The sequence below is a fragment of the Apteryx mantelli genome, chromosome 2 (genome assembly GCF_036417845.1).
Source record: "Apteryx mantelli isolate bAptMan1 chromosome 2, bAptMan1.hap1, whole genome shotgun sequence".
NCBI lineage: Eukaryota > Metazoa > Chordata > Aves > Apterygiformes > Apterygidae > Apteryx > Apteryx mantelli.
Window position 1 is genome coordinate 171,270,703 of NC_089979.1, and position 20,217 is coordinate 171,290,919.

The following is a 20,217-nucleotide window of genomic DNA, read 5'->3' on the forward strand; positions in this document are numbered from 1 at the left end:
CCTGCAGTGATAGCATGCCATTTCCTTCAGGCCCTGAGTGCCAGGCTCACATCCGATAGTAAAAAGGAACAGATTTGTCTTGTGTGCACACAGCAGGACACAAAGCACTCAGTAATCATGTATAGGAAGCCCAGAGCACCCAGGTGTCCCTTGAGATGTTCTTGATGGCGTGCCATTTCCACACTACCGTACTGAAATAGGGTCACCTACCGGTTTCTAGCCAAAATCCATGCACCGAAGAGTGACCTGCTGTGTATCATGGAAAGAGAGGTCCCACCTCTTGTTCCTGCCTCCATGCCACCCCATTCCCCCCAGCCCATCCTGAATCTCAACTGTTGTCACATCTTTCCTCAGCAACATAGTCCCATTTTCCCAAGTCAACTGACCAGGTCATGGAAAAGGAGAAATGTTGCAGTGAAGAGCAATGGCAGAGGAGAGGCAAATGAGCAAGACCTCGTTCTGAAAGCAGTGCTGCTACAAGGCACATCCCCACATGCAGCACTTTCCAGTGATGTGGTATCTTGCACATTACAGGACCCATTTAATGTGGTGCCACCCACTGAGAGAAGAGAAATTTAAGATGCCATCATGGACATCACTTCTAGGTCATAATCAGTTCTTTCTCAGTGAGGGATGTGCACATCTTTTGGTTTTTATTTCGGCAAAAATTTCATATACTGGTCAGTAAATTTGGCCTAGAGAAATGACATTCTTCACTGTTTGACACAGTTCATTTTTTTCCCCTACCTCTCAAGAAAGATTAGCTAACGAAGAACAGGGAGAGCAGATCAGGAGGCGGGGTTGCTGTTTTCTTTCAGATGGTCTGTTACTCTCAAGACATACAAAATATGTCACTTAAACCCTCTGGGCCATTTCTTCATGAGAACCATGACAATATGGCAACATTTCTTCATGTGAACCCTTCCTTTCCTTATGGATTAATTTAGTGGATCAGTTCATGAATGCTTCAGAAATGAAAGACCCCCAGAAAGTCCTTTCAAAGAGCTATGAATGAAGCAGCTGCTGTTGGTTCATTATAGGATCAAGACTGACCGTGACGGACATCTTCCACATCTTTGAGCAGGAAGGAGGCCTTGCTGGTTCAAGAAGCTAGAGCCTGAGGAGTTTTCTTCTCTTACAATCTAAGCACGCACCCTTCAGCCCCACTTCATGACTTCTTATGGTAATACACAAGGAACAGGTTTATGACCATGGTATTCCAGGAGCTGTCAGACCAGGCCAAGACATGTTCTCAAGGAAAGACACTCTATCATCTAGTCTATAGCACAATCCATGGCACAGTTTGGGCCTATGTCACCTACCACTGTCCCAGCCCATACTCGGGCATAATTTGGGGTTAGCACATAACACGGACCATACCAATTGACATTTTTGATACAGCCTTCCAGTTTTGGAGGCTAACAAGTGCAGCTGCATGGATGTGAGGCAGGTCATACTGCTGCCTTAAGTGTCAAAGAATGGTTCCTGGTCCATTTTATCTCCTAATATAGTCACAGTCTGAGTGAACATTCAGCAAGTTCACACTGGAACGCAAATAGCTCCTATTAAAATCTCCAAACAAAACCATAGAGCCTTGAGGCTATAGGAACTGAGAGTCTTTGACTCAAAGGTCTTTCTTCCTTTATTTTATGTATTTTATATAGCTTATATATTAAAATGTCTTGTTTTGTGTATGAGGATCAGAACTGGAGAGAGAATAAAGTCCACGCCATTGGTATGTAGGGATCAGGTTCATCTTTCTTGCTTTTAAAGATGGAAGTCATTTCATTTAACTCTAGGGTTTGGGGGTCAGTTGGCTAAACACAGGTGCCTAGTGATATCTGAGATGCCTTAGGGTATTCAAGAGACCGCCCTCCGTAGGGTTGGAAGATAAGATGAGCAGACATGGTACCCCACTTCCATGAGCAAAGTATACCCTTTTCTCAAAAACTACAGCTTTAAACTGCTTCTGCTGTGGACCGAATCTACCTTTACCTGCAATTGAAGCAGGTTTGGATGGATTCTTTTTTCCTTCCTAATGTTGACAAAATAGAGACCATATTCTTTCAGGCCAACATGTTTCAGAACAGCCGTTGGCTAACTGTAGCCTTCTGCCGCTTGTCGAAATCAAGACAGCCACGTGCTGGCACTCTGAACACTTTCAGCTTAAAATTGGGGTGGGAGATGGGGCAGAAGGCTATTTTGCCTACCTGGTTCTTCCCTGCAATGGGAACCTTCCACACAACAGCAGCTCAGCTTCCTCACGAGCCTAACCCCACCTGAGAAAACCGGCAATGTTCCTTTTCTTATTTTGCAACTGTTGATTTTTCAAGTCTCCTTATTTCTACTTAGAAGGAAAACAGGAGGAAGGAGTAAGCGTTGGGTTGCTTTTAACAATGTAAACAAAACATCTTTCATTGCATTGATCTCACTGGGGAAAAGAATCGTTTTATTTCATTAGCCAAGAAAATACAGCCAGAGGTATTTTATGATGATAAAATGATGACCTAACCACAATATTTCTGCGCAGAAGAAGGCCCAGTGACAAGGTAACATCCAAAAGATGGCAGGAAGTGTCTGTCCCTAAAGAGATCCTCTCATGTTTCCTGCTTCAGAGAAACTGTCATCAAAATCAAAAACATAGAGCATTGTTTCTGATAAATGTGAGGTTTGCAGAAAAGGGGATTTCTCTTGTAAAAACACATAATACACAGGGAATAGACAAAGGTTTTCAGCCCACAAGCACTGCTTTCAGCCTTGTTTTTCCAGCACCTCTTTCAAGACTTTTATGCTGAAATATTCACGTTTTTCTAGCTGTATCTATGGCCTAAGGAAAGAGATCATGCCTCTCCACCAATCTGCCTTATTTATAACCTTGGACCATCCCTGTTGCATCAGTTCTGCACCAGCGGCTGTTACAAAACTTCCCCTGACAGGTGAAATTAGTTTCTCACTGGTTGTATGTGTGAATAAGGACAGAGCTGGGGCAGGAGGTGTGGTGGCTTCTTCAGGCCTGGAAAAGTGGGTGGGAATGAGGTACAACCCACTAGGTAGGCAAGTGAGCCAGGTTTTCCAAGGACAAGAGGTAAGATGTGGGGCTCTCACAAGCAGCATCGTGGAAGCAGTCGTTTTCTGTAACAGAGCCAGCTGGCATTTGTTGATTCAGTGAATGAGAGGCTAATGAAAAGCTTAGGACTGAGAGCTCACAAAGCAGAAACCATGTTCATGGAGGGACCACAGCCAACAGAGCCTCTTCTTTGTCTGCACCCTGGAGACATCACCACAAATAGAGCTCGTGATCTGGGACAGAGCAATCCCATGGAGACACATAGGTTGTCCAGCTGGAGTATCCTTCCTGAGCCAGATTTGAGAGTCATTCTCTGCAGGCTGTGATGCTAGGGGGAGCTTGGACATGTGCTATCTGCTCCCAAAAGCACTTCAAGCAACTTCCAGCAGCTCCCAGTGAGCTGTGCAAACTGGGAATGCACAGCATGCAATGATTTCAGCTCATTTTCCCATTCCCCAGCTCGGACCTCCCAACAGCCAAGCCCTGTGGCAAGTCCTACCTGCAAGGCAATGCAAAGTCATCACGATTCACCACCACACTCAAAGGGGAAATGAGACTATATTTCACTCTGTCTGGATCCTCAAGGCAAAAAGGATATCAGAAACTGCTCATTAAAACTTACACTGATTTTATTGTGTAAACTATGTTTAAAAATTGGTCCCAAACAGCTGGTGGCATTTCTTCTGTGCTTTAGTTCCTTATTTCCAATTAAAAATAAAATAGGGATATGGAGCTCTAATAAATCACAAAGAAAGAAGGATTTTATGTTCACTTCTGTAGGGCCAGCCTGGATTTTATTATGTTTCTTCTAATACATAAATGCTGGTAACTTTTATTTTGTTTGAACTTCTGTATCTCAGGATGCTTTCTTTCTGGGGTTCATGTTGCAGGACAGTAGGAAAATAGCCCATAATCATGTGTTGCTTGAAGTAATCAGATACTTCGCTGAGTCTGCAGTGATTGACAATAAAAATATATATTTTTTTTTCAGTTTGCCTGGTGTAGGCTGGAAGCATTAACTAGAGATGACTTTTAAAAGCCATCTATTTTGATAAAGGAGGGCTTGTAAGGACTGAAAGAACAGCCAAGCCTTTTCTCTGTGCATGAAAGAAAGGCATGAGAAAACTCAAGAGCTGGAAACAAAAGCCAGGTGAGTCGAACCCTGAAATGTGGCACAACTTTTTTTAGCAACCAGGAGAAGCAGCAGATTTTCAAACTCTGAAACCTCCATATGAAGAGGGAAAGCCTTGCTCAGGGGAGTTCAGGGCTGTGATAACCAGGGGGAAATGCTTCAGGCTTGGATAACAGAGGCAAGCAGAATAGATGACATAAACAGGCTCTTGAGACACCTGGCAAGACCAGCTCCAGGCTTTGTGGGAGCAGAGATGATGTTAAGATTACATGTCCCAAAGAGCAGGAGCCAGAACCAAACTGATCCTGCCAAAATACATGGAGACGGGAGAAAGGTAAAGCTCCAGCATTTATATCACTAGAAGGCACGGGACAGATTGCCTGTAGACTGCTGCTGGAAAAGCTCTCCACCCCCTGGTTTCCCAGTGCCCTAATCAGCTGTATGTCACCATTATCCCATCCTTTGGCTCACCATTGCAGCCAGCTCAGGCCAATGATCACCTGGATGGCCCATTGCCCGCTGCTGTCCATGACAGCAGCCAGTCCCACCCAGAGCAGAAGCCTGCCCTGAAGCCTGGCCCTGGTTTCAGATTGCAGGTCATCCTTGCCCTCCATGTCATAGGTTGCACAATCACATCTCTAAGTCCTGACTTGCAGCCATGGAGATCTCACATGTCGGCTGGGGCATACCCAAAGGAACTGGATGTGTACGGCCCATGTGCTGCTGGAGAGGCGGTGGTGCAGGTAGACGAGAGGTATGGGGGGATCTGGAGCACCTACCATAATATCCTACCTCCAGCAGTGCTCATGCTGGATGTCTACTGAAAAACTGGGTACTGTACTGATAACTTCTAGCAGTACCATTATTACTGATTACTGTAAGAACAGTCTGAATATGTACTGATGTTTTCCCATATAACTTTCCAGCCCTCAGTAATCCCTAATTCAAAGAACTTCTAGGTGGTATATCAGTATTTAAAAGTCCTAAATGGCTGTTTTCCTTCCATGAATTCTAGTCACATTATGAATCCATGCAAACAAGATCCTGTGCAAGGAGTTTTGCAGCTTCAGCACATGCTTTTGTTTACTTTGAACTTGCCCCCATATTTTCCATTCAGTGCTCCCAATCGCTCTAATAGGAGGGATACTGAAGAACCCCTTCCCAACTACCTTCTTCATGATATTCACAGATCTTTCTCCCATCTATCACCTTCCTCTTCTTCAGTAACCTCTTTTCTAGGTTGAAAAGTCCAACTCTACAGCAAGGTTATGCTGACAAACCAGCATTCAATTCAATAGCCTAAAAATTGCCAGGGCTTGAATACGCTGACATCTGTGGTCAGAGTTGTCCCAGACTAGGCTGCAATCCCATTCAAGACGAAGGTTGAGGACCTTCCTAGATTGTCTGGGGAACTGAATGAAAGATTTAATTCAATCCACTGAACACAGAGACAGCATCAGCTACAGGTTATGCCAGTGTCTGCAGCTGAGCTTGTATCCATCCTTCCTAGAGAAGCAGAGATCTACCTGGAGAGAAAAACCTGGGAGAAAGCTGAAGCTGGTTGAACTTCAAATTCAGGTTGCCTGAATTCCCCACAACACACTTATATTAAGGCAGAGCTGGATTTAATGATGGATTTTAGAGAACTGTAGCCACCCCCAGCCCCTTTAGAAATTCCTCGTATGCCGTGTGCTGTAAGTCATGTAACAAATAGCCATGTGACTTCCCTGACCCTCCTCCCTGCACTGTCTTCTACCTGTACAGAATGAACCATCATTGAGGTGGAAACATGCAGGCTTTTTTATGGCTGCGAACACATGCCCCACATGCATATACTTTAGTGTGTGCATCCCGTCAAGTCGTGGATTTGCGTTGTTTCCAGCGTGCAGCAACCAGCTAGCACAGCTTCACAAAGAGAGCTTGTTCCCCCCCCTCGCCGCTAGCTCTGCAGGTTTCAAGCCATCACCTTTGAACGCTTATCAGAGCTGAAATGGACTGTGAACTCTGGGGAAAGCTCACCCTGGGGCGATAGCACAGCTCCGAGATTGCGAGGTGAACTCATGAGAGTCCCTCACATGCTCCCCACACGCTCAACCAAACAAGCTCATCAGAGATAAATAGAGCTTTATGAGGGCAAGATGCTATATACCGGTTTATGGTCCCAGGAAACAGGTTACAGACTCAGCAAGTGTAAAAAAAAAATATCCCTCATCATTCCCCTATCTGACTCAGCAAGGATCTTTCCTGAGGCTAGCGATAAGGTGACTCCAGCTTCTGCCACCCCACTTGCACAGGCCTTTCGCACGCTGGTTTCAGCTGGCTTGGAGCACATTACAGCCACCACTGCAGAGTCTGCTGGTTCAATCTCATATCTGTAATGAAAAATAGCTATCACATACAAAGAAGGCCTTGTCCGGTAGCAGTTGGACACAATCGAAGTTTACAGAGTCCCTGCAGCTGTAGTGCGCTATGTTTTTTATGCTGTTGGATTCGGAGAAGCTGTTCCCTCCTGCAATACGCAGGCTGTTTCAGGCTGTCTCACCCAAAAGCTCTCAAACCAGTCTGAGAGGCGAGTCAGACTCCCTGTTATAGTCAGACTTCTCCAGCTGTTGTAACTCAATGACGGTCCATCAAAGCTGCCTCGACTGATGCCAGCAAAGGATCTGGCCCACTTATTTACATGCATGACTCCATGGTGCAGCTGGCAGCTGTAAAAGGGCTCATTTGGAAGGCAGCGTGGCTGGGATCAACATCACTTAAGTGATAATCTGCTAATCAGAGCTTCTCCTGTTGAAGTAATGCTCGCATCTTTTCATTCCATACTGGCAGTTTTCTTCTGTAAAGTTTGCCAAATTGTTTCAGCCCCTGGCAGCTTCAGTGGGGTTTTTCTTGCTTACCTCTGAACTGGAGTTTTCCTCGATTCTGACTGTGCCTTGGTGGCAACACAAAAAAAAGGACAAGGTGATTCCAACCCAGGTGTGTAGCCAGAGACACCATCAGTCTGTCATGCACCTGGAGGAGGAGGGGAAATTGGAAAAATTGGGGTAAAACATACCCTTGGGCATACGGAGAAAAGTATACAGACTTGAGACATGCACTTCAGCCCTAGGGTGGGAATGAGGTTGTTCGGTGGCGGGCAGAAATTGCCAAAATAGCTAAAATGTGATGAGCAACAGGCAGGGTAACCACATGTAAAATCTACGGAAACACCTCTCTCAAGTCAGGATGTTATTTCAAAACATGGTAAACCACAAAAGACCCTTCGCAGGAAGGATGAAAAGAGAACAAGCCAAACGTGATATCAGTTGCTGCTCTGCAAGAAGATAAAGCCATGGTGAATGAACTGAAATGCAGATCAGTCACTGGCATGGCGGAAACCTCACCTGGTAAAGAGATGAGCTTGCTATGCTTACTCTGTTCCTTTTTGTGCTCACCTACCCACCACTTTGTCCCCACAGTAGAACAGTGAAGGACTAGGAGAAGACAGGCTGGTGATTTCTACCCAACACAAAGGCTGAGGGATCAGCGCAAATTGGTGCAAGTTAGAGCTACATTTCCCCAGTCCTACCCGTGCTGTCCTGTGGACCCTGGACCAGCACTGTTGCAGACTGGCATGTCTTCAGCTGACGTTGACGTTTGTGACTCCTGCAGTCTGATACAGAGGGGAACTGTGATTTTGTTTTCAGCAACAAAGTTGGGACCTCTGGGAACTGGTCAGTTGTTCTACAGAGCCCAGACTCAGATCTAAGTTCCACCCACATCAGCCCGGGCTCACGTCATCATCTCAGGTCAGGCCTACGTCAAGAAGAGCAAACAACAAGGGGAGCATATCTATCTGCCTCACCTGCTCATCAGTTAGCCAAAGGCTGGCATTCCCAGGCTGCCTGGAAGAGGAGAGGTCCTGTCACTCACTTTCAGGGCACTCCTGTTTCTTGAGAATGGGATGCTGTTGGAGAAAGTTAACAGAAGGACCAGTGGTTGTACATTCAAGCCAGGTGACCCCCAAACCCCTTAGAAAAAGGGGCTGGGGTTTTTTTGTTTGTTTGTTTGTGTTTTTCTTTACTGTTTCAGGTGATTAACCGTTGATGGGTGCTGTATTTCAAAGAATGGCAATGAGAAGGTAATCTGCTATCCCTGGAAGCCTTGGCATGAAGATAGGATGGTTTTCTGGAGGAGATCCCTCAGGAAAATCCCGCTTAGATGGCTCAGAGTACTGGTGATTCTCTGAAAGGCTGTGGGTAGAGTGATAGCAGAGAGCAGAACAAATGATTTAATGACCCATTTAAGCCTTACAATCTACTCATCCTGATATTCAGAAGGATTCCTTTCTGCTTGATGCACCGTACAATAAAAGCTCATCTCGCTTCATCTGACTGCATCATTCATACTGGTGATAATGAGGGGCAGATGCATGCCTGGCCTGGTGCAAAGCCAAGTATTGCATCTGCAGCGGAAACTGCTAGATAAAAAAGCAACCCCTTCTTCAATTTAGCAAATTGAGTCTGTCTTTCGTCCAGAAGCTACTGAGTGAGAACAACATCTCTGATAACGTTCTCAATGTATTTACCTCTTAGGTGTAACTGGTCTTGAGACCGTCTCTACAAAATAACTCATCCTCCACAACTTCATCTATTCTGCTTGTTTTCTCACGTCTGCTTGCCAAAAACGTGAAAGCCACTGTCTCCTTGAAAGGGAGTTCAACTGAGCCATTGGCATTTGGGCTGCATGTTCAGCCTTGCTTTTCCTTTCCTGCAAATTGGTTCGTCAGGCAAGATATCCAAAGCACAAGGAGTGGTGAAGCAGGAGAATTTCATCCAGATCACAGAGCTGCATGATGGCAAGGATGTGGAGGTCCCAGCCACGGCCTCCACTGGCTATACCAATAGGGGCTGTTCACTATGATAAAACTCTTCTATGGTAAAAAATAATATGGTAAAAACCCTTCAGTCTTGCACCACAGCTGATCTGAGGCACCAAGAACAAAACCAACGGAGTGGCCCAGGACTTACCCTCAAGCCCCTTTTATGGCTTTTTATTTTGCTTTGATTGAGCTTTTCACCTTGGATTTTGTCCATAAGACACACACCAGATGTTTCCCTTGAGAGCCAGCAAAGAAGCCATCGCTCAACGTTTTCACACTCATCTCAGCCAAGAGGTATGACTCCAGCTTTGCGCAAACACTGTAAGGGCTGAAGTATTCATTTCATTTTCCTCCTTCTCTTCTTTGACCATGTCAAAGGAAAGCATTGACATCAAAACTCTTTTTGCAACACATACATACAATGATTATGGCCACAAATCCATGCATATCATTTGGCCCGATGCACAAACCTGACTTGGCCAAAGTTCATTCTTGTCTATTTTGACCTTGACTTTACATACAAAACACCAACAACAGCCAAGTGGAAACAGAGCAGGAAAGGCCAGCTCTCTCTCAGTGACATTAGATCATTGGACCGGCTTCTTACACAACGCAGGATTTTTGCAGAGTGGCTGCCAGCCCCATTTTTGTCAGACCTTTCCCTCCTCTGATCAATGACTTTAGCTGATGTAAGCAGTGCATGTTTCACTTAACCTGGGTGACCCAGGGGAGAAGGGGCAGGAGATTTTTTATCTAGGATGGGACTTCAGCTCCTGCAGAGAGGAATTCACCCAGCTGGGAAGAAAACAATCCAGGGAAACAAGAATTTTATTATCGGGCTTTGCGAACGTTAGCTACAAGGTAGGACCTATTCACAATAGAAATCATTTCTGGCCAAATCCTTAGCCATTTTTAATTGATTATGCATTTTGTTGATGCTGTTTTACATCAGTAGAAGGACCTAAAACTTTTAGGGGGGGTTGGTGTAAGACATTGGAGAAACTGAATTCAATCTCCATCATCCCCAATGTCTCCTTACAATAGCAGCATTACATAGGCTTCATTTAGTGATGCATTCCTTCTTAGTTCATTATATACATGTTCATGGATACAATCTAAAAGAAAAACAAAACAAAACTTAGGTGTCCAAATTACCTTTGCCTTGACAGGACCACCAGCCTGGAAAAGATCTACCAAGGAGAAAGGAGTCCTGTTTCCCATGGTGGGAAGAGGTCATCCTTCACGGTCCAAGCAGGGAGCTCACACAAACATACATCATCCCAAACAAAAGCAGATACCCAGGCATGCAGAATAAATTATTTCCCCTTCAAAAGTCCATAGAGAGGGGAAGGATCCTCTTATAACCAGGGCTGAGAAAACACACAGCATCTGGGAATGAAGGAGGATGACAAAACCATTTTCCTGCGTACCTGGTGCTGATCTGCTCAAAAATGAACTAGAACAGTAGAGCCACAGCACAGGACCTGTTCTCTACCACTCCACACATAGAGGCAGCCACCAAAGGCAGAGGTGGAAAGGTTGTATGTGGCTGGGGGACGTGGTGGGGAGGACAAGGGATAGCAGTATGTTCAGATCCCTTTGTCCCAAGTTCTCAGAGAAAGGCAGAACGTGTGATCTAAGACAAGGGAATAGCTTCTGTATAAGCAACAGTGAAGCAGGTAGGACTCTCAGGGATGGAAAATGATGGAGGAGCAATAAAGCAGCAGTCTATGAACTCCTGAGTGGCCAGGAGAGGGTGAGGAGGGACTGGCTGCTCATTGTTTCTTCCAGCACAGGAACTAGAAAGTTATCACATGAAGTTAGCAGGTTGCAAGTCCGGCACAAATAAAAGGAGGTAGCTCTTCATGTGCATGTAGTTAAGCTGTGGAACGCCTTGCCACAGGATCTTGTGGATTCTCAGAGGAAGACCCTGAGTTGCAGATCCCTTGGTCAGTCTGGGGGGGGGGGGGGGAGATGGCAGAAGCACCTCCATAAGTTTATCTTCTTCCCATAGCATACACTGCCATGGACTGTCAGAGAGAAAACACTAAACTGGATGGGTCCATAACCTTTATGAGCCCATAAAATTGCTCTTGCATTCTTCCTGCTCTGCTCACAGCGGCCCTGCCTGTGTTGAAGATTTACCATCCAGATCACGGCAATTCAGTTTCTCTTTCAGCCTTTGCTTCTGGTCTGACCTTGCATACATCACAGGCTTCCAAGGATGCTAGGGGCCTAAAAACTGCAGGGCCTGATCCTCAGCACCCCATGACTCAGAGAGGAACCACTTTTATGGGAGCAAAGAACGGACAAGCTGGTTTGGGGCAGAGCTGTACTGGGGTCATGAGCATGGCAGAGATGCTCACACTTCCAACTCCAGTACCTGACTAAGAGTCCCTGGACATGATTCACCGTGACTTTAGAGGACATCTGTCATCAGCCACCCATACAGTCCTACTGTTCAGCTCTGTCCTCCTGCTCACCTACTACACCCAGAGGAGAGTGAAGAAGGTCATGAGATGAGCGGAGCAGCAACCAGGAAGACATTTGCTGTGGGTCTGAGCTCATCCAGGACAGTGGGAAAAGTCTACATGAGTGCTAGTGAGCTGTGAACTGAACCTTAGATTTATTCCTGTGGCTGCATCTGAAAGAGGGATGGGGACAGGGGGGTTGTGGCAAAGAATCTCTTCCCTCTTCACATACATCTTGCACAGGGTGATTTGGGAGGAGGGATATGGATACCCTGCGGGGAAACCCACTTTTAGATTCAGCGGCAGTGAGTCTGATGCTCATCCCTCCAAAGAAGAACTATAGCTCTTGCACTTTCCATCTTCCTAGGATAACCAAGAAGAGAATGGGCAGGGAGAAATGAATCAGGCCCTAACTACTATATCTGGCAAGAGGCCAGCTTTGGCTCTAGGGCCTCCTGAGATGTGGGTTTATTTTGCTTGTGGATAATGGGGATCAAGGAAAACATGCCCCATAATAATGGTGACTATAAGAGCGAGACACAGCCAGAGTCAGATTTCCTTGCTGTGCTTCTTGGGCAGGCTTTAAACTAGAGCTGGAAGGAGGGAACAATTTCCTTCTTGTGCAGCTTCAGCAGTTCAGTGGTATCTGCCTTTAATCATTAGATGTTGTAGGGGAGAAATACCAGCCTGGAGGCATCCCTGGTCCTGTCTCGCACCCTGCACATAGGGATGTGTTATGGAGGGGTACCACAGGATGGACACAACTGTCCCCCAAAGATCCTGGTTTATTTATACTGCTTCCTTTTCCTGGTGGGGGTGGGGGTGGGGGTAATTTAATATATGAGGTTTACCCCTGCGTCTCCCCTCTCTCCCAGAAAGAACAGAAACCACGACAGGGCCCCTGAAACTTTGTGGTGGATTTTTTTTTTTTTTTTCTCAGAAAGACTATAGAGCCCTGAGTACATATTTGCTCAGTCCGCCCCATACTTAAACACACACAGATGACTGGCTTCCCCAAGGGACACGGGCTCTCCCACCCCTGATACCCCCCCCCCAGCCGAGTGCAGTGGGCAGAAAGGAGCCAGGCCCCAAAAAGCAAACCCAAACAGAGGTGAAAATACCTGCGCCGGGATTCCCCGAGGAACTGCTCTTAAAATAAAACAATCCACCCTCCTTCTTGACCCCCCCGCCCAATAAATAGCTTTTTAATGCGCAGCGCAAGAGCTTGAAAACTATCCTTAGAAATATTCCGCAGATGGAGGGGGGTGGGAGCGCTATGGTTTTTTGCCACTGCTGTTAAGTGCCCCCCCGCCCCCAGTAGCCCCCCGTGATGCCCCCCAGCCTCCCACCCCGCAGGCTTTGGAGCCGCATGCGCTGCCTAACCGGAGGCATGTGTTGCCCGTGCGGGCAGCGAGCAGGCTCCGTGCACGGCGGAGGGGAAGGGGGGTGGGAAAGGGGGTGGGAAGGGGTTGGGATGGGGGTGGGAGGGGTGCACGCCTGACCCCGTGGTTCCCAGCCTGCCGGTCACAGGCTGGCTAGGGCCAACCAATGGGGTCCTGCCCGTGGGGGGTTTTTATACCTGCCTCGCTCCCCCCGGAGCTGCACGCAGCCGCCGAGGTCCGCGGAGGCTGGCAGAGAGAGGCAGAGAGCTTGCAAGGAGGAGGAGGAAAAGATTGCATCAAGAGCTGAACTCTTTTTTTTTTTCCCCTCTCTCTCTCTCTCTTACAGGAAGCCCTACTCTACCTTAGCCTTGGAAAGAGCCCCTTTTCATAAAATTAGCTGAAGGCACCTATTCACAGCCACGGGGCTGTGAAAAAAAAAAAAAAAAAAGCAACAAACCGACTGTAGAGTTTTTCTCTCCCTCTTTCTGTCTTTTTTTTTTTCTCTCGTTAGCTCCAAAAAAATAAAAGAGAAATGCACACAGCTCCACGCTGCGCAAACTTGATGTTTTTACCGTCTGCTCTCCGACAGATCTAGAGAGGGGTTTTGTTTTGTTGTTTTGTTGGGGTTTTTTTTTTTCCTTTTCCCCTACTTACGGCCGTTCAGCTCCTTCTAAATCACAAACGCCCGGCAGAAATCCGCTGCTTCTGCAAGAAAAACAGAGAAGGGGGGAAAAAAAAAAAAAAAAAGAAAGAAAAAAAAAAAGAAAAGAAACACGAGAAACCCGAGGCGAGCGAAGGGCTTGATTTCCAGTTTCCCCCATGAGTCAGCCCTCAGCCCGGCGCGGCGGGTGCGTGTTTGCGCGCGTGTCGCGTCGCCGTCCCCGATTTCCAGCCCCCTCCTCGACACGCCTCCCACGCCAAAAAAGTGATAAGCGGCGATGGAGCCTGCTCGCCACTTCTAGAGAAACCCCCCTCCCCAGAAAATAAGCCGGGCTGGAGGTGGGAGGCTGAAGGAGGGAAGGGGGGGGTCTTGTATTTTTTTTTCTTTTTCTTTTTTTTTGCCTTGCAGTTTTTTATGAATGAAACTGGGAGTAACATCGCTGCCGTGAAACTGACAAGCTGGTCAATTTCGGGAGCCTCCTGCGGGGCAAAGGGGTTTTGGGGTGTGTATGGGGCGGGGGAGGGAGATCGGGACGCGGCGGCTCCGCGCCCGGCGGAGCGATGCGCTCCCAAAGCCGGCGGCAAGCCGGGACCACCCCCCCCACACACACCCCTAACCCGAAGGGTTATTTTTTTTAAAACCCCCCCCCCAAAAAAAAGCCATGCTGCTACCTCCTCTCTGTAAGCGGCGGCGGCGGCGGCGCTGCGCGGGCCGCGCAAGGCAGCGCCTTCCCTCCCCGCGTCTCGGTGACACTCGCGCTGGGGACGCGGGACAAGGACTGTGTGTCTGTGTGTGTGCGCGTGCGTTTGGGCGAATGGAAAAGCGAGGATTTCACAAAACTCCGCGGAGTAAGTGAAAAGCTTCTTTTTTTTTTTTTTTTTTAACAGCGAGAATCTAAAATAAACTACTTAAAGCGAGTGGCGGGGGTGGAGGGGGGGGGTGGGTGGGAGCGATCTTGCAGCCCCACGCTTTCATGCCGTACTCAATTGGCTTTTTGAAACTGCAGATCCTTTGAGACAGAGAGGGAGAGAGAAGCAAAAGTCCCTATTTGTAACTAAAACACACTGCAACCTGGAAGGTTGGCAGAATAAACCTATTGTGGAGCGCTGAAATGCACTGGAATATACAAGCAAAAATCCTCAAGAGTACCACTGTTTGTAAAAAGGTAATTGCTAAGTGAAAATATTTCCAAGTTTTCGCTTTTTTTTAACTTTCAACTTTGCAATTTGTTTGCATGCCGGAAAAAAAAAAAAAAAGAAGAAGAGAAAAAGCCTTTTTTTTTCCCAAACCCCTCTGAATCCTAAAAGATAAAATTACTGGATCTAAAAATAAAGCAGTGGTTAAAAGCCTCCCCCACTCTCTCCAATCTCCCACCCCTTCCACCCCTCTCTCGCTCCTTCTCCCTCCCTCCCTCTCTCTCTCTCCCTCTTTCTGTGTGTTTGCGTTTGACAAAGAAATTATTTGAACTTCCCACTGCCTCATAAAAAGGAAACAGAATAGCAGTTTTGACATATGGATGTGATTTTTCTGCTCTGAGACAGATGCACACGGAAAACAAACAGCACCAGGGGCTGCAGCTCTGAGGGAGCGAAGTTGCTCCGCTTCACATGGGCTCCTTCACTGCGTTTAGGGAGCTGCCCAGATCTCCAGCCATGAGAAAGCGAAGCAAAGGACCGGGGTTTCTTGTCATGTGCCTTTCTGGCTAAAACTGTGGAAACAAACAAACAATCAAACAAACACAAATTCTGGAGGGGGGGGGGGGGCGGGAGGGAAGGAGAAGGCGAAATCATCTGCAACCGGAGCGCTGGAAGACCTCTCGTCCTCCTACTTCCCCGAGAGATCTTGGATGCTGCAAGAAGCCTCTTGGATATGGGATCATATCTGGTTTATCACAGTCTGGGTTTGATCCTCTGCTGCTCCGTACTGAGTTCCGTCTATGCTCTGGTGAGTCGCTGAATCTTTTCCCTTCACATTCTTGAACAAGCTGTTCCGCTGTTTCCTTGATGAGTAATTTACTGTATCAAGGATTTAGCAGGCAGAGTGCTGGTTTTTCAGACCAATGGTTTATTTCTTTGGCAGATAGTGTGTGTAGTTGGTCTCGGAGTTGCTGCACCAGATGAAATTAAAATGTCTGTGCTTCCAGGAGAGTTTGAATTACTTTTAAAACCCTCCAAAGAGAAACGTGTGCAGTTTGACAGGGAGAGGAGGCAAAAGGAAAGCATTTGGGGAGCAATTTAAAAGACACCTATCAGTAAGCAAAGGGAAACTTTTTAGTCTTTTTATGGTCCACCCACCAGCATGACAAATTTAATTTTAATTTAATCTCTTTAATCTGCAAATCTGCATAATCTCAGCAAAATAGTGCCTTTCTTTCTGGGATTAACTCTGGAGAGAACCTTAGAGTGCAGACCTCAGTGCGTGGATGGCAGACAGTTTACACTCAAGAGAATGAAAGTAGTATTAACTCTTTGCCTCCTGGGGCTGTTTTCACCTGTTCCTGCACACACTGATAGAGATTTTTTTTTTTTTTTTTTTTTTTTACAGAGGGAGACAAGTGTTGTAAAAAGGGCTAAACTCTGTTAAAACAGTCTTGGTGGTGGTGATGGGAAGGGATTAAGCTCTACAGACCCTCTCCGCAGCCTTGAGTGATTTCTTGAGCCCTTCTGCAGAAGTGAAGGCAAATGTCATACAAAATCAGCCATCAGATTTTAATCCATGAGGCACATACCACTTTGATGTGCACTTCAGTTTCTTTTTCCATCCCTGGTATCAGTGGCATTGCTGCCCTTTCTCAGTACCTTCTGGTGTAGCAAGTGGCATGGCCACCACCTGGGATGGTGTCTGCTGTCCACAGAGGATGGAGACACGTTTGGAAGGGAGCAGGCTAACTCCAATCTCAGCTCCAGCCAGGTCCTCCCTGATGCTCCAGGGACCATCAGGCTTGACTCATTCCCCCGTGTTTGATAGGAATTGTTCAGGACTATGTGCAGGTCTAGGGTGGGTATTTCCCCAACACCTCCAGCATCATGCTAGAGGGAAACATCTCCTTGATATACAAGAAGAAGCAGCCCCTTGGAAAGAGTCACTATTGCAGCCCATCCCTACCACTGTCCATCTCCAAGCATGGATAAACCTTTTAAAGCCCAAAGAAAATCAGGAGATGCTGGGGAGGCCAGCTGTAGAGTCTCTGAGGGTTCGGTGATGGTTGAGGTTTCTCCCCTGTTCTGGGGTTGGATTAGTATCTCTGATTGCAGTCGACTTTGGGGCCATATCATCACGCAGCTCACGGGGATATGTGTCACCTGCTAGCCCCCTTCTTCACAGACCTGCCGATGCTGAAGTCGGCAGCAAAATTCCCGTTAGCTTCAACGTCTCTGTGGGTACCAGTGAAAATCAGAGATTTGGGACAGTCAGATCAGAGCTGGGCAAACTTCAGGAGACAGGAAAGACAGGAGACCGCTGTGCTGCTCATCTCCAGTCTTATTCCGTGTTTGCTCCCCTGTCCCTATACTATCCTGGTACATCTAGAAGGTGCGGAGGATCGGAGTCAGTGAGTCAAGTCTCAGCTGTCTTGCGTTTTCAGCATGTATTTTAGTTTTAACCCATGTGCTTTGCTGAGCTAGAGAAAAGAGCAATACCACCCCCCCCATCAAAACAGACAATTTCAGATCACAAAACTCTGTGATTTACTCGGCAGCGCTGACAGGCGACAGAGGCTCGTGGCCGGAGCAGCTGCTGCGAGCGCCCTGTGCTCCTGCTCAGGGTGAGCCTGGGTTCGACGTACATCGGGAATAGCTCTGCCAAAATCAAAGAGGGGCACGAACGCGGGCAAATTCGCCGGGAAGGGGAGGGCGAGGAACTCGCAATGCTGTTTGCTCTGTCACGTTTCCAACAAGTGTGATTCCCTACTGTGCCGGTTTAGGGTCCTGCCACCAGAGACCCCGTTTGGTTTATCTAGGCCCGGGCCAAAGTGCACGTTTCAGCCGCTTCCCTTGGTTTTTCCAACCTGCTGCCATCAACAGCTAAAGGAGATACTGGAAGGGGATACCCCTTAAAATTCAGGGGCTGCAAAGATATTCGGTGTCCCTTCTGGCATCCACTTAGGCAGAAAATTTGTTCTTGATTTTTAAATTAACTTTAAAACACTCTACAGTATTGACTGCATGTTTCAGCACAGTGATTTCTTTGCCTGCTTCACTATAAGAAGGGTTGTATATATGCTTGATATTTGTCTAGCAGGTTTGAGTGGGTTTTATGGGCTATTGTCAACAGCAGTCACTAAATACGTCTTTCCTTGAGGCAATAAGCAAAAATCAGTGAGGATAACTGCAGAAGGATGGGGATGCGAGGAGTTATTTTAGAGACAGGCTCTGAGCTAAAAGCGGCACCTGATCTTTCACCCCCACCCCCACCCCTGGCTCCAGCACAAAACCAGCCCTCTGTTACTGGGATTGGATCAGGCGGATTCCCGCAGACGGAGGCAGCCGACCGCTCGGATCTGCAGGGCACAATTCATCTCTCTGAGGCCGCAAGACTTGAGTCTCAAGAGCCCTGGCCCTAATTGCTGGGCTGTTAGCAGCTGGGTTGCTTTGCATCCGATGATAGCTGTGGAAGCGGAGATCAGTCAGCGCATGATGTGTCCTGATGCTGTCACTGCTGAAACACCCCATGCAGTTCTTTTCTTTTCTTTTTTTTTTTTCTTGTCGGTGGCTAAAGATGACAATAAAGGTACCACGCGCAGCGAGAGTGCTGAAGTGGGGGTGGGAAACGGTTTCTTTGATCCCTTGGTACATCATGGGGCACCACGTTGCGAGATGAATCACTTTCCAAGCAGCGTGCAGACTGCACATCCCTGCTTTAACTGGAAAGCAACAGTGGGAAATCTAGCACACGGCAAAATGCCGTGGGAGTGGGTCCTCTCAGAGATGATTGATTACATCCCTCTCACTTGCTTTTCGCACTGTGATCCATCCGAACCCTCATTTTTCAGGAGGTGCCTCTGTCTGTGAGGACGTTGTGCCCCCCCCCGCCGTGAGCCTGTAGCCCCACCAAACCCCCATAGCAAGATCTGTGTCCGGGCCCTGGGCTTTCAAGTAGCAGCCGGGAGGGACCGAGTCTGTTCTCTTTGACATGGAGGAAAGTACTGGGTGAAGATCTGTTCGCCTCCGACTCCCCGGCAATCCAGAGAAGTCCTCCCCCCCCCAGTTTCCATGGGAATATTCCTGATTAACACCTGCCCGAGTGCAGAGGGAACTTCAGCCGGTTGACTGAGTGTTTTATTTCTGAAATCAGGCAGGGTGAGGGGGCAAATTTGGGTTATTTCTACTACTTGGTCCAAGGACCCAGGAGGCACGACTGACCTGAGCCAGAAAGCCCTGCAAATGCAGGCTTTAAAAAACGGTTTGTGCACAAGGAGCTTTAAAAATGGGAATCGACATCAGCAGAGTGCAGGAGAAGTTAAGATGCAGGCACTATATTTTTATCTGAAAGGCACTGCCAAACCTTCTTGCAGAAAGACCTCTCCACGTCCCGTCTCCCAGCCCAAAAACCTGTGGCTTGTTCTATCACCGGTTCAGTTTTTAACCAGTTCCCTGCTCTGCCAGTCTACACTTGGCAGCTCCCAACCCAGTCGTCACTGGAGGAGACATTCTGCAGAATAAAATTTAAAAAAAAAGCCACCAGCCCGCTGAGATGCTGCGGCAGGGCTTTGGGTCGGAATAGCTCCGTTTTGAGACATGGGTAACAGCCTGAGCCGGCTGCAGACGGCTGAGCTCCACATGGACTATCCAGCCTGGGTAAGTGGGTCCATGTGTGGATATGAAATAGGTAGGAAAACAGACCCCACTTTGCTGTCCTGGAGCTGGTCTGAGTTAGCTTCTGCGTTTGATTTTGCATTTTAGCAGCGCTCAATGCCTTACAGGAGGCGCCGCATCTTAGGGGAGCTGCGTTTTGACGAGCAGGACGGGCTTTACCCCTTCCTACTAGCTGCAGGCTGTGGTTCCCCAGCTGTGGCCCCACTCAAACTGCTTGGGCAACGCTGAAGTTTCCCTCTGGTTTTTACTGAGAAGCTGCAACGCTCCCCCAGCAATGCAAGGGGTGTTGATAATATCCTTTCTTGCAGGAGTAAACCGAAACAGGGACAAGCTAAGCTGGGTAACCCACAGAAAGGGCTGAGCCCTGATTCCCAAGGGAGCTGTGTCCACACCAGAACTGGTGTTAATCTCCGGCAGGAGTTTGATCTCAGACAGGATAAATTAGGAAGCTCTCCCGGTTCACACCGGCATGATCCTCTGGCTGCCGACTGAGACCCCTGCACTTAGATGGGGCAAAGTATAGGACTAAAGGAGGTGCTGGTCAGTGTTTTGTTCTTTGATTTGCATTTTGTCGGTTCTCTGGCCAGAACCACATCTTAATGGATCTGGAAATGGGAAGAATTTAAAGCTGAATAATTTATAGCTGGAAGAGAAAGATAATCATATTCTGTCTCAGAACACGGCCAATAATAAAAAGAGTAATAACAATAAAATAATTCTGTACAGAGATCCTGCGAATCCTGACTAGCTGTCTAACTTCATTAAATAAAGGCAGGCTCTGAGTGCAGGAAAACAATGTCTGAAATGTTCCTTTCTCCGCACACGCTTGG

At 47.4% G+C, this 20,217-nt stretch overlaps 1 protein-coding gene and 1 long non-coding RNA gene across 7 annotated transcripts in view; one reads left to right on the forward strand and one right to left on the reverse strand.

Moving 5' to 3' along the window:
* Nucleotides 1-6,306: 6,306 nt before the first annotated feature.
* LOC106485301 (uncharacterized) lies at nucleotides 6,307-14,360 on the reverse strand. Of its 6 annotated transcripts, XR_010883551.1 has the most exons (6): nucleotides 14,246-14,359; nucleotides 13,568-13,618; nucleotides 8,280-8,431; nucleotides 8,044-8,145; nucleotides 7,097-7,211; nucleotides 6,307-6,571 (listed from the first exon to the last, which is right to left on the reverse strand). It is a non-coding gene; the product is annotated as an uncharacterized lncRNA (long non-coding RNA). The 6 variants fall into 6 exon arrangements; XR_010883549.1 differs by having other exon boundaries at nucleotides 8,044-8,431; nucleotides 13,568-13,612; nucleotides 14,246-14,360; XR_010883547.1 differs by having other exon boundaries at nucleotides 8,044-8,431; nucleotides 13,568-13,615; nucleotides 14,246-14,360.
* A 1,011-nt stretch (nucleotides 14,361-15,371) lies between these two features.
* Nucleotides 15,372-20,217, forward strand: part of PTH1R (parathyroid hormone 1 receptor) — a 130,906-nt gene continuing 126,060 nt past the window's right edge. Inside the window, exon 1 of the mRNA XM_067292553.1 lies at nucleotides 15,372-15,518. Within this exon, the coding sequence (XP_067148654.1) occupies nucleotides 15,444-15,518 (75 nt within the window). The 5' untranslated portion in view covers nucleotides 15,372-15,443. The remainder of the gene's footprint in view (nucleotides 15,519-20,217) is intronic.